This window comes from Lathyrus oleraceus, chromosome 5 (genome assembly GCF_024323335.1).
Source record: "Lathyrus oleraceus cultivar Zhongwan6 chromosome 5, CAAS_Psat_ZW6_1.0, whole genome shotgun sequence".
In the NCBI taxonomy this organism is placed as follows: Eukaryota; Viridiplantae; Streptophyta; class Magnoliopsida; order Fabales; family Fabaceae; genus Lathyrus; species Lathyrus oleraceus.
This window is the reverse complement of record NC_066583.1, coordinates 126,679,180-126,693,626: the sequence shown is the minus strand read 5'-3', so window position 1 is coordinate 126,693,626 and position 14,447 is coordinate 126,679,180. Positions and strand designations below refer to the sequence as shown.

General features: G+C 33.6%; 1 protein-coding gene across 1 annotated transcript; it reads left to right on the top strand.

Annotated features, from left to right (window-relative positions):
• The first annotated feature begins 1,009 nt into the window (after window positions 1–1,009).
• LOC127088268 (argininosuccinate lyase, chloroplastic) lies at window positions 1,010–4,368 on the top strand. Its single transcript, XM_051029184.1, has 6 exons — window positions 1,010–1,389; window positions 1,484–1,864; window positions 2,217–2,365; window positions 2,494–2,785; window positions 2,914–3,078; window positions 3,852–4,368. Exons 1-6 carry the CDS (start codon window positions 1,084–1,086, stop codon window positions 4,098–4,100), a joined length of 1,542 nt encoding a protein of 513 aa, XP_050885141.1. The 5' UTR covers window positions 1,010–1,083; the 3' UTR covers window positions 4,101–4,368.
• Window positions 4,369–14,447: the final 10,079 nt, after the last annotated feature.

The following is a 14,447-nucleotide window of genomic DNA, read 5'->3' as shown; positions in this document are numbered from 1 at the left end:
AAGGACACCCACATTTCCTCAAACTGGTGTCATCTTGTTTCAAATTCCGGATAAGAGTTGTGTACTTTCCACTTCTTTTATATCCCAGTGTCATAAATGCAAGTCTTCTATCTAAACAATTACCCGACTTCCAATTATAATTCCAAACCCCAATTTGACAGCCTCTGTGTGGATCTATTAGAGCATCTGATCACGAATAACAAACTCTTGTTCATTTGTAAATTGGTTGCTAACATTTATGTTGACATTAATTGGTTTGACATCTGTATACACAATAGATTTCAGGACAACATCAGGGTGCACCATATTTAAGACAAATAATAACATAAAATATTCAAAAATCATCCAAATTAAACTCTGAACTAAATCAAAAATACATTTTCGTAGGATATTAACCGAAATTCAAATATGTATTTCTGGACGCAACATTCATTTTTTCAGAGAAAAATCATATTAATGTAGAGAATGAGGAAGAAAATATCTTAAAGTACATCTTCTTTTATTCCTTTTAATGTGAAAAAAAAAATACAAGAATGATGTTTTAGAATACAAAACTTTATTGAAAACGAAAGGATATTTTTTTTAAGATTTTGAGAGAAATTACGTGTTTTGGTCATGAAAAAGAAAAACATGCAAAATATTGTTTTATTAAATTTCCTTCTTAAAAAATTCAGAAATGCACTTTTGAAAATGATATTATTTTCTCCGAAACAAACAAACGATTAAACTGCAACATAGCCCAATTAAAAAAATATATATATATATAACACGTTTTCCTTTATTAGAAAAAAGACATTACAAGGTTGGCTATTTTCTTTGTGTGAAAAAAATCAATTTAAACAAAAATAGTAATTAATTTAAAGATTTTTGAGTTAACAAATATAGATTTGCTTTAAAGAAAATCTAAAAACTATTTTAAATAAGAATATGATTTGAGTAGTTTAGCTCAAACATAATTATTTATAATAATTGATTATTTTAAAAAGCGCTTTTATCTATCAATCAGAACTAGTTATAATAATTGAAAGCAAAAGAAAGTGGCACACACTCAAAACCCACTCACCCAAAACCCTGAAATTGGTCATGGTGTCCTCAGCTGCGCTTTCTTCTTCAACCTTCACTCTTCCATCTCCACTTCGATTCCACTCCCTAACACCTCGATCCACCGCATTCCCTAACCGCAAATTCTTCAAAACCCGAATGGAAGCCCAAACCAACACCACCGACCATGCAGCAAACCCCAAAGAAGCTAAACTCTGGGGTGGAAGATTCCAAGAATCCGTTACCGACACCGTTGAACGGTTCACCGAATCCGTCTCTTACGATAAACAGTTATACAAACATGACATTCTCGGAAGCACAGCGCATGCAACCATGCTCGCTAAACAGGTAGTAATAATTAGTAATTTTAATTATTTAATTCAATGCATGCTTTTTTTTATAATCACTTATTGATTTTTATAAGAAAAATGTGTTTTTTTAGGGTTTGATCACTGAGAGTGATAGGGATTCTATAATTGAAGGTTTGAGAGAGATTGAAAAGAGAATTGAGAATGGTGAGTTTAGTTGGAGAACTGATAGAGAAGATGTTTATATGAATATTGAAGCTGCACTTACTGATTTGATCGGTGAACCTGCTAAGAAGCTACATACTTCCCGGAGTAGAAATGATCAAGCTGTTACTGATACCAGACTTTGGTGTCGCGATGCTATTGATACGATTGTTGCGAGTATGAGACAGTTTCAGGTTGCGCTTCTTAGGCTGGCTTTGAATAATCAGGATGTTATTGTTCCTGGTTATACTCATCTGCAGCGCGCGCAGCCGGTTTTAGTTCAGCACCTTCTGCTTGCTTATGTTGAAGAGGTTTGCTCTGAAATTTAATTGATGCTTTGATCCGAAGTTGTTGTTTTGCAAGGTTTAGATTATTGTTGATGGAAACTTTGTTTTGCTACATGTCATTTATGGAAACATTTGTTTTAGCTTTATGGATTTACCTTCTACATGGTGTTTGCTATGTAAAATTAGTAATCTCAAGTGTTGATGCCCCAATACATCGTTGATTTGTTGTTCATGTGCATGCAAAATCAATTGTTGACTTGATGTAAAAAAGGTTCATACTTTCTGGTTCATTTATTCATTTGTGGAGTAAGCAGTTTGGATTTGGGGAATAGTTATTTAGCTCATTTGTTTTTATTGATCCTTTTTGCTATTGCAGATTGAACGTGATGCTGGTCGTTTGATTGATTGTAGAGCTAGGATGAATTTCAGTCCTTTAGGGGCTTGTGCACTGGCCGGTACAGGGCTCCCCATTGACCGGTTCATGACATCAGATGCATTGGGATTTACAGCTCCGATGAGGAATAGGTATCTTACTTTTTACTTGCTTGAAATCAATCCATTTAGTTGTACTTGACATATGATTAATGTTAACTATGTGAATGTTCAAATGCATCTTTTTTACCTAAATAACTGACTATTGTTATATTGAATAGTATTGATGCAGTTTCTGACCGAGATTTTCTACTGGAGTTTCTTTCTGCTAATGCCATCACAGCAGTGCATCTTTCTCGACTTGGTGAAGAATGGGTATTGTGGGCTTCAGAAGAATTTGGATTTATCACTCCAAGCGACTCTGTTTCAACAGGAAGCAGCATAATGCCTCAGAAAAAGAATCCAGACCCAATGGAACTTGTTCGTGGTAAGTCTGGCAGAGTCATAGGGAGTTTGGTCACTCTTCTAACAGTGTGCAAAGGACTTCCACATGCTTACAATCGCGATTTGCAGGTAGTTAGATAATCAAAGTATATTTTATTGCTGTGCATGTTTTATGTTCTGTTATTGCATTCGTTTGTTTTGTCTAAGCACTATTTATTTGAGATTCATTAAAGAAAGTTGCTTTCTGTTGTAAGTAGGAAGACAAAGAACCAGTGTTTGACAGTGTTAGAGCTATTTTGGGAATGCTTGAAGTCTCAGCAGAATTTGCAATGAACATTACTTTCAATCGGGAAAGAATAAAAAAGTCTTTACCTGCCGGTTTTCTTGATGCAACAACACTTGCTGACTATCTTGTTAAGAAGGTAAGCCACATTAATTTAGCCTTCTCTCAATAAGCATCCCGTTTGTAATCAAGTTTATGAAGTGAAAGCATGATAATATCAGCTGCATGCCGATGTCCAAGTTCAAATTTGAACCGGTCTCAAATCCCAGTCAATGTCACCCATTACTGGTTGTCTTCATAAATATTTCTCTCATTCTTTCAAGAAAACAAATCAAACTCCTTCCCCCTCTCATTCTTTAGAACCATTAGAATGAAAAAATAGAAGCATATAAAGTTTTTATCTTATAAAGTCTCCTGCACCAAATGCAAAAAGCTACTGATCTATAAGTTTTCCATGTTGATTATGATCCGTAATCAGCAGTTGTCAAATTACATGTGTCTATTATTACCAATCTGTCCATTTTCAGCATTAGATGTCTAAACAATGATGGCCTTTCTTCTCTCGTAAACTTTAAATTAAATCCCCTCTGCCCAACCAAAAATATGACATGTCCTTGCAATCCTGGGTCCTTGTTTGTGTCTCTTTTTCTCTATATGAGCTGTAAGGCCAACGGGCATGGAACAATTTGGTCTTCTCCTTTCCTTTTAGTAAGAAATGTGTATGTTTTAGTTTTGACAGACATTGAGTGGTGAGAGCAAACATAGATATGCTGCATATTTTTACAGCTGTATTTGGTCATGATAGTATAACATTTCCTGGACTTATTACTCACTGTTGTTGGCATGTTGTATCATTACATTTCTGGAATTAGTTATGACTTATGAATTGTGTTCACTTTTCTTCACATTCAGGGTGTGCCATTCAGAACATCTCATGAAATAGCTGGAAAATCTGTTGCCTTGTGTACTTTGAGGAATTGTCAACTGCTGGACTTGAGCCTTGATGAGCTGAGAAGTATAAATCCTATCTTTGACAATGATGTGTATGAATTTCTTGGGGTAGAAAACTCGGTCAAGAAATTTGTTTCGTATGGTTCCACCGGGTCTGCTTGTGTTGCCGAGCAACTTGACTATTGGGTTAAAAAGCTTGAAGTTAAGTGAAGATTGTCGTAGCTGTCAGCCTACCACCAGGGAAGCCGTTTATCGACTTGTAATAATAAACTTGTGCTTACCATATAACCTGCTGCATATTTGAGTATCAAATGTAGTGAGGGGTTATGAATCAAAAATATTAGTCTGGGTTACTGAGTGGGTAGTTTTAGAATTTTAACGGGCTTCTTTCTTGCATCATGAGCTGCTGGACAATAATTTCATCATGCAGTGTGAATCTATGTATCTTTAAATGGAATAAAGTTTTGTTTTGTGGCCATGTGTTGAATGAGTTAACAAACATAAGTAAAATGATGTGTTGAATGAAACAACAAACAAATAAATGATAATTGATGAAAAATATGCAAATTGCATAATTAATTTAATAAACAACATATTTTAATATAAACTAAATATTCCCTTCATTTTTATATTATAAGAGTTTTCCCTACTAGTGCGTTGACATGCATTATTTATATTAAATTCACTTGCCTGCATTTAGGTACTCATGCGTATATAATATATCCATGCAATTATTTAAAAAATTAGTTACAACGTTAGATTAATAAAAAAAGGTAAAAAAAGTGTAAAATTTGAAATTAGCATCTCATCATAATATATACTTCCTCCGATCGTTTCTTTTTAAGCGTGGATCTTTGACTTTTTATACTTACTAAAAAATTAATAATTGTTATTTTTTATATAATAATTTTTTTTACACTTCTTCTAATATTTTAGTAATTTATTTTATTTTTTCTATATAATAAATAATTAAAAATAATTTTGATAATATCATAATTAATACTACATTAAATTTTAAAATAACATTTAAAAAGAAACAATTCTTTAATATTTAAAAAGAAACCAAAGGAATATCAATCTATACGCGATTTCTGAACAACTCATTTTATTGGTGTCTCATCAAAACAAATAATGAGACAGTCCCCTTTAGTAATACATTATTTGCATTATCATCATATTAGTCAGCAATCTCGAGTTCCCATTACTACATTATTTGCATGATGTTCATCTCATCATTAAATTATTCAAAATATAAAAAGAATACGGATTATGGGAAACTCTCAAAGAAATATACAAAATGATTCACTGAATATTAAATTTATGAGGAGATCATCAAACCATTTAAAATATAAGTGCTATCGAAAAAATGTGGATTATGAGAGATTCAAGAAAATATTAAAAATGATCGAAGCATGATGATTAAATTTATGGGGATGTTTTTTTTTAAATTTATCTTATGTTTTTTTTAATTTTATTTGTGTTTGCAAACACAAATTATGAAGTAACTAAGATGTCTAGAATATGTTTGATTGACGTGTCTTAGTTTAGTTTATTAATTGAGCGAATGTAATGAGATTTTTCTTGTGCAATTCTGAGGCATATAATCATGAGATGATGAGACGAATAATAGGGTAAAAAATGTCATTAGATCGTTGAAAAGATAAGACTAACGAGGTGATGTGGATTATAAGTGACTCAAAGAAAAATAAAGAATGAAGATGAAGATTAAATTTAGATATAATTAACCATTAAATCCCTTAACTTAAATTAATGTTTGTTTTAGTCGCTTAATAAAAAAATGTTACACTTTAATTCTTTAAAATTAATTTCATTGGTATTTTTTGTCATTTCCGTTAATTTTTATGAAAAAATGTTAAATGTTACAAACCTAACATAACAACTACGAAATTTGCAAAATACTGACTCACCAAAATTATGAGATTTTTTTATCATTTTTTTATTACGATCATCTTTAACATTAATTATGATATTTTTCATTATTTTTCTATCAAAATATCTCCCATAATTGAATTTTATCATCATCTCCTACCCATAATTTTGTTTATAAAATTTGATTTGGTCACATCCTTAGATTTTCTCCTATCTATAATATTTATTAACATTTTTCTTCATCCATCAAAATAATCTATTGAATTCAACCAAGAACCACAATAAATCCAAAATTTATCATTGTTCTTCGTAAACATAATATTTCTTCCACAGTTAGACCATCACCACAAAATTCATACCCAACAACACCAAACATAACCCATAAACAATATCAATTCAGCAATAGAAAATAAAAAACAACGATAGAGAACAAAAAGCGACACCATTATCGGACCAATACGACCTCCAAGTTTCACCACAACACACCAAATCACAATTCAAGAAATGAAAACATCACAAATCTAAAAAATAAAAAAAAAGAGAAGAATTTTTTTCAGACCCAATAATCACTTTCAGTGCCTTCTCTGCCACGCGAAACTGTATCAGCGCCATAAATAGAGATCCACCCCGCCGTACGTTTTTCGCCCACCCTCAACACCTCTCGATCGCATCTTCGTCTTCTATACTCGGATCATTTCACATTCCAACAGTTGTTATGTTTTTCTAAAAATCAAAAATAAAAAATAATTGTAGATCTGTTGCACTCCGTTGGAGAGAGAAGAAGAAAGAGAAAGAGAAGAAAGAAGGAGAAAGAGAAAGAAGGCGGCGACTGCAAATTTCATTAGAGTCAGCTGGGGTTTGTTCCAAATAATGAAATGTGAAACATATTTTAAATAAAAATAAGTGTAGAAAATATGAAATATATTAAGAAAATATAAAATATATTAAAACTGAAAATAAGTGCATTAATAAATTTAAAAATGTCAAACAAAAAAACTTGTAAGATTTTAAAAAGACAAAAGTACTGCCACATAAGTAGTAATTAATGTTTTTTTAAAAAAATTTAATGGAATGAATTACTTAGGCTAACGACACCGTTTTAAATCACTACATTGTAATATTTTTTAAATAAGTGATTAAAATAAAATAATAAATTAAATTAATAGACCAAAAGATAAATTAAATCTTAAATTTATGAAAAGGGTAAGGCTAACTTGTGCCCGAGGGGCACAAGTTAAGAAAGTCACTTATAGAAAGTTTGTATTAGAAAAGGGATTTAATTGAAATACACTGACAGTGTAAAAAGATTTTATACCGTCAGTTAATCATGACCATTGGATATTAAAATAAATTTGACTTTTATTTTAAAAATCCATAAAGTAATGCAGACGGATGATGGTGATAAATCGACCGTGTAAAACTTTTTACACGGACAGTGCATAGTAATTAATCTCTTAGAAAAATAATTAAAAAATTAATTTTATATTTTTATTAAAATCAATATACAATTTTCAAGATAACATTTTTTCATTTAGTTCTTAATTTGTGCCCCTAAGACACAAATTAACATTACAAAGTCATTACAAAAGATCAAAATGCTCAACGTATGGTTCATTACAAAGCAACACTTACCATCAAAACATGTTCTAATTCTCAAAGCAAGAAGAAAATCAATATGTGAGTCATTACAAAATAAAATAAAAACACTATCAACCTAAACTTATAACCGAGTCTCTATGCCTAGAGTTTGTGTTCATACTATTGCTTACGACCCTCCTTCTATCAATGTAGGTCTATCATCATTCTTTTTCTTCTTTGACTTATTTTTTTTTGTTCTCATTTGCTTTTGCTTTCTTATTTCTACCTTTGGGAATTGTTGTGTCTGCAACTCTTTTTTCTTTATAAGTCCTCGTGTTGTGTCTCGTGCTCCCACATTTGTGACACTTCACTATTTGAAGATTTATGGGCATAATGTTTGTTTTTCTTTATATATATGAGACATAATAACAACTATTATGAATTTCAATATTTGAAATATCATGATGCAATAAGTATAATATGATGATACATAATCTTCTTGCTCCTTTTTATTATACCAAATGCATGCAATAGCATGATAACATAATACTCTAATTAATATGACCCCATGCAAACACATTTCTTTTAAAGCATATTAAAATGTGTTTCTACACTCTTTTATACTCGAATACTGAAAAGTCGTCATTTGAATGTCATGTTGGATTCCATCCTTCATCTGTTTTCTCTGTCTTTTACATCATTTTTTGTATCTTAGGACAAAGGGTACCTTTATACTTACCTAAACCATATTTTTTTCATCTGAATCCTCATTGTTAAATAATACTTAATTATTTCATTAGTGAAGTTAACATGTTGTCAAATTTAATTTGCACTTCTCATAGTAAACCTTACACGAAAATGACAATCTTCCATATAATTAAAAACTAGTCTCTTGTCATTTTTCTTGATGAGAACATTCTTCTTATTCTTCGTTGCATATTCTTTAATGATGTCTCTAATTTGAAACTTATCCTTGAATCTCATTCAAAGCTCAAATTTATTACTTTCTTTAAATATTGGGAACATTTCCATTGCATATTCACCATCACTTTGGTGGAGTTTGCAGCTAATCTAAATTACAATTCTCGATATCAAAATAGATTGATGTTTGGATTGTTCTGTAGTTTCATTGTTGTCACTTCCATTTAGAAGTATTGTGGTACAATCAAATCAACATCATCACCAAAATCACATTCATCAAGATAATTGTCATCATTATTGTTTTTCTTACTGCTCATATCTTCATAAGGATCAGATTCATTATCCTCATTAACCTTATTAATCTCCTCATCAATCCCATTAGACTCCTCATGAACAACTTCATTAACATCATAAACCTTCTCAACGTGCACTTCTACTACAAGCTCATTTTTCACATTATGGTATATCAACAATGTGTTCCACATAGAGATCAATTAGCCCGGGTCCTTTAATATCATTAACAAACTTTAATACATCATGATAGTTATTCAATGACCTAAGTTCACGAGCAGACAAAAATCTAGGGCTTCAATATCATAGACACTAGGGGTGTACCCAGGTTGGGTTGAACTTGAACTGAGTTTATCTAATCTATTACCTAATTCATTCAAACTTCATTGAGTTATGTTCTTTGTCCAACCCGCAATTTCATTTTCAAAACCGACCCGAAACCAACTTGTTAATTTATGAGTTGGGTTGGGTTCGTGAGTTGTGTTTCAAATAAAAAAATTTTTTTTAACACAACTCAATACAATCATACTCATCTATAACACTCAAATTTGACGAAACATATCATATAATATCTAATAAAATTCATTAATACGACATAACACTGAATGATAGTATAAAATTCAAAATACATGTTATTTTCATAAAATACATAAGTTGGAAATGATTGAAGAAAAAAAATAAAAAATAAAATTTAATTTTAGAATTATGTAAATCCATTGCTCTAATAGTATTATTGGTGGAGAATAAAAGTTTTTTTTAAATTATGACTATTAGTGAGATATTAATTATAGATTTTTATTTGTAATAATAAAAATAATAAAAAATGATTAGAAAATCATATCAATGGATGGATTGAGTTGTTGGTGCAAAGGTAGAATATATGATGAATGGAAATATTCTTATTCAGAGAATGATGGCTACAAAAAGGATTAAAAGTTACAATGATTGACACCCTATTTATAAGCCTCTAACAAACTTAAATATGAATCAAATCTAATATTTAAATCTAATATTTAACAAACTTAAATATGAATCAAATCTAATATTTAAATCTAATATCTAACAAACTTAAATATGAATTAAATCTAATAATTAAATCTAATACCATCCCTTAATTCATATTCCATCAAAACTTGTAACACCAATTCCATCCCTTAATCTGAGAAATTGATCAGTCTTGATAGTTTTCGTCAGAACATCTGCCAACTGCTTCTGAGTGCTGCAGTGTACAACTTCTAACACTCCCCTCTGAACTTGATGTCTCAGAAAATGATACTTGGTCTCAATGTGCTTGCTTCTCCCATGCAACACTGGGTTTCTGGCAAGATTGATTGCAGACTTGTTGTCAATCATCAGCTTCAGAGGTTTGTTTACTTTAATCTTCAGATCCTGCAATAGATTCAGAATCCACACAGCTTGGCATGCAGTAACAGCACCTGCAATATATTCAGCTTCACAAGTTGACAATGCCACAACAGGTTGCTTCTTGGAACACCAAGAAATGGGACCTCCCAGAAATTTGAATAAGTACCCAGACGTACTTCTTCTGTCAACTCTGTCTCCACACCAATCAGAATCTGAATAACTCTGAAGTTCTGACTCATCCTTTCTTCCAGAAGGAAATAATACTCCATACTTCAGAGTTCCCTTGATATACCTCAGAATCCTGACTGCAGCTTGGTAATGGGACCACTTAGGTTTACTCATGAACCTACTAACCATCCCAACTGAATAGCAAATATTAGGTCTGGTATTGCACAAATACCTCAGAGAACCAACCAACTGTTTGAAGGTTGTAGCGTCCACATCCTTTCCATCAGAGTCAGAATCCAGTTTCTGATTTGTATCAGAAGGTGTGACAGCAATCTTACAATTCTCCAGTTCAAATCTCTTCAGAAGTTCTAATTCATACTTGAGCTGATGCAAAATAATACCTTTCTCAGAGTATCTGAATTCCATCCCTAGAAAGTATGTCATTTTGCCTAGATCAGTCATTTCGAATTCATTCATCAGAACTTTCTTGAACTTGGTTATCTCCTGTTCAGAACTTCCAGTCAGCAGTATATCATCAACATATAAACATACCAGAGTCATATTTCCTTCAGAAGTATGCTGAACATAGACACCGTACTCCATCTCACATTTCTGAAAGCCTTGCTTCTTGAAAAATGAATCAATCTTCTTATTCCAAGCTCTGGGCGCTTGTTTCAATCCATATAGAGCTTTGTATAATCTGTACACCATCCCTTCCTGATTCTTTTTCACAAATCCAGGAGGTTGTGACACGTAAACTTCTTCTTCTAATGGACCGTTCAGAAATGCAGATTTTACATCTAAATGCATCAGAGGCCAATTCCTGTTAGCAGCTATTGCAATCACCATTCTGATTGTTTCATGTCTTGCTACAGGTGCAAACACTTCAGAGTAATCTAGCCCAGGTTTCTGTAGAAATCCTCTGGCTACCAACCTTGCTTTATGTTTGCCAATTGAACCATCTGGCTTTAACTTCTGCTTGAAAACCCATCTGACGCTGATGACTTTCTTGTCTTTTGGAAGTTCTGTCAGCTTCCAAGTCTTGTTCCTCTCTATAGCATCAAGTTCTTCTTTCATGGCCTTCAGCCAGAGCTTCTGCTTAAGAGCCTCTTCTGTACTTATGAGTTTAGAGTCTACTAACATGGCACACTGAATAACTTCTCCTTCAGAGTCTACTTCAGTGTCTTGCAGCATGTCAAATTCTGCATATCTTCTGGGGATGTTTCTGACTCTTTGTGGTCTCTGAACTTGTTCAGAGTCTTCAACTTCAGAGTTTCTACCTTCAGATGGTTGACTTCCTCCAGAACTTTGACCATCTGAAGGTTCTGGCATATTTCCAAAGTCTGAATTGCCACCAGAATCTGGATTACCATCAGAGTCTGGGTCATCAGAGTCAGGATCATCAGAGTCTGAAACATCAGAGTCTGCAACATCAGAGTCTGGAACATCAGAGTCTGGAACATCAGATTCTGGATCACTATCAGAGTCAGAATCAACGTCAGAATTTACTCCAACCTCAGAAATTCTGAACTCTGACCTTTCTTCAGAAGTTCTAACATCAGAATCAGATTGAGACTTATCCCAATTCCAAACTTCTGATTCCTTCACAATCACATCTCTGCTGAATTCAATTTTATTGGTTTCAGGACAATAGAGCTTGTATGCACCTGTACTGTGGTACCCTATCAGAATCATCACTTTGCTTCTATCATCCAGCTTCTGTCTTCTGGCTTCTGGAACATATTTATAGCAAACAGAACCAAACACCTTCAGATGACTAACACTTTGCTTATCTCCAGTCCACTTCTGTATTGGAACTATTTCCTTCAACTTCTTCGTAGGACATCGGTTGAGTACATACGTTGCAGTGGCAACAGCTTCTCCCCAGAGCTTCTGAGGAAGTTTCTTCTCCTTTAGCATGCTTCTCACCATATCAAGCAAAGTGCGGTTTCTTCTTTCAGCAAGACCATTGTGTTGAGGGGTATAAGGAGCAGTAACCTCATGCTCAATTCCATTCTCCTCACAGAACTTCTGGAACTCTTTGGAGTTATACTCACCTCCACCGTCAGTTCTAAGAATCTTCAGCTTTTGACCACTCTGATTCTCAGCCTTCATTCTGAACTTCTTGAATTCATCAAACACCTCGTGTTTAAACTTAATAAGGGATACCCATGTCATTCTTGTGAATTCATCAACAAATAACACAAAGTATTTATTCCCTCCAATCGATGCTACTGGAAATGGACCACACACATCAGAATGTACAACTCCCAAGGCATGTTTTGCTCTTGGAGCATTTTCTGACGCAAATGGCAATCGTGGTTGTTTTCCTTCCATGCAAACTTTGCATGACTTTTCAGGCTTCTTAATTGCAGGAATTCCATGTACCAACTTCTTTGAATTCAGATGTTTTAAGCTTCTGAAATTCAAATGACCAAATCTTCTGTGCCACGGCTCACTCTCCTTCTCAGCACTTGTTGCACTAAGACATTCTGAGTCTGCAGTTCTGACATTCACCTTGAATGTTCTATTCCTTCCCTGTTCTGACTCCATAATCAACTTCTGATTGCAGTCATACAACTTCAGAAGATTGTCTTTCATGGTAACTGAAAAACCTTTCTCAATTAATTGTCCCACACTCATCAGATTGCTTCTGATGCCAGGTACATACCACACGTTCTGAATCAATGCTGTTTTCCCATTGTTCAGAATCACTCTGACATTTCCCATACCTTCTGCATTAAGATATTTGTCATCAGCACATCTGATCTTTGTCCTCTTTTCAGAGTCAAAGTCAACCAGCCATTTCTTGTTTCCAGTAAGATGATTTGAACAGCCAGTGTCCATATACCACCAGTCTATCAGATCCATATCATCAGATTCAGAGGCCATCAATAGCACAGATTCGTCATCAGAACTTCTGGCTATATTTGCTTCTTCTGATTTTCTCTCCTTGTTTGACCAACAGTCTCTAGCAAAGTGACCAAACTTCTTACAACAGTAATATTTGATCTTCTTCTTGTCATACTTCTCTTTTCCCTTCTGAGCATTCTTTTGTCTATCAGAGGTTGAGCTTTCTGACTTCTGACCACCATCAGATCTTCTCCTGGCTTCTGACTGCTTCTGATACCTCATATCAGAAGTTGCTTTCAGAGCCTGCTGCTCTACTTCCCTTTCAGAAGTTCTCTCAGTCAAACGCAACTCTTGCGCTTCTAGACTGCTCTGCAGCTCTTCAATTCTCATGGTGCTCAGATCTTTGGAATGTTCTATTGCTACCACAATGTAATCAAATTGACAGGTAAGGGATCTCAATACCTTCTCCATGATTGTTTCTTCAGAAAGAGTTTCTCCACACGCTTTCATCTCATTAGTGATCAGAATCACTCTGGAGATGTATTCAGAAACTTTCTCATTATTCTTCATGTTGAGATTCTCATATTGCTTTCTCAAGGACTGAAGCTTCACCTTCTTCACTGATGCGTCACCACCATAACATCTAACCAGTGTGTCCCACGCAGCCTTTGCTGTCGTTGAATCTGCAATCTTCTCAAACACATTTACATCAACACATTGATGAATGAAGAACAATGCTTTCTGATCCTTCTTCCTTACTTCCTTCTGCGTGTTTTTCTGTTCATCCGTCGCATCTGCTGCTACCGGAACATAACCATCAGTGACAAGATCTAGAACATCTTGAGCACCGAACAGTACACGCATTTGGATCATCCAACGATTCCAGTTTTTACCGTCAAATACTGGAAGTTTGGTGTTCATGTTGCCGTTTCCGTTCATCTTTCTACCTTGCACAATACACTCAGATTTCTCACACAGTGTTTCCCAACCCACAGAATTAAAATTCTGATCAGATTTTGTTCAAGATTCAACACGAATCTAAGAATCAAAACCAAACACACAAGACCTCACGTTCACTCGTGTTTCCCGTGTTTCCCAATGAATCCGAACCGGAGCTCTAGATACCAATTGTTGGTGCAAAGGTAGAATATATGATGAATGGAAATATTCTTATTCAGAGAATGATGGCTACAAAAAGGATTAAAAGTTACAATGATTGACACCCTATTTATAAGCCTCTAACAAACTTAAATATGAATCAAATCTAATATTTAAATCTAATATCTAACAAACTTAAATATGAATCAAATCTAATATTTAAATCTAATATCTAACAAACTTAAATATGAATTAAATCTAATAATTAAATCTAATATGAGTCAACGGATCCGTGAGTTGCAATATTCAAACTCGATATCCAAACCAAAATTATAAGGATTGTTATGGGTTGGGTTGGGTACATCCGTAAATGAATGAATTCAAATAATTTAT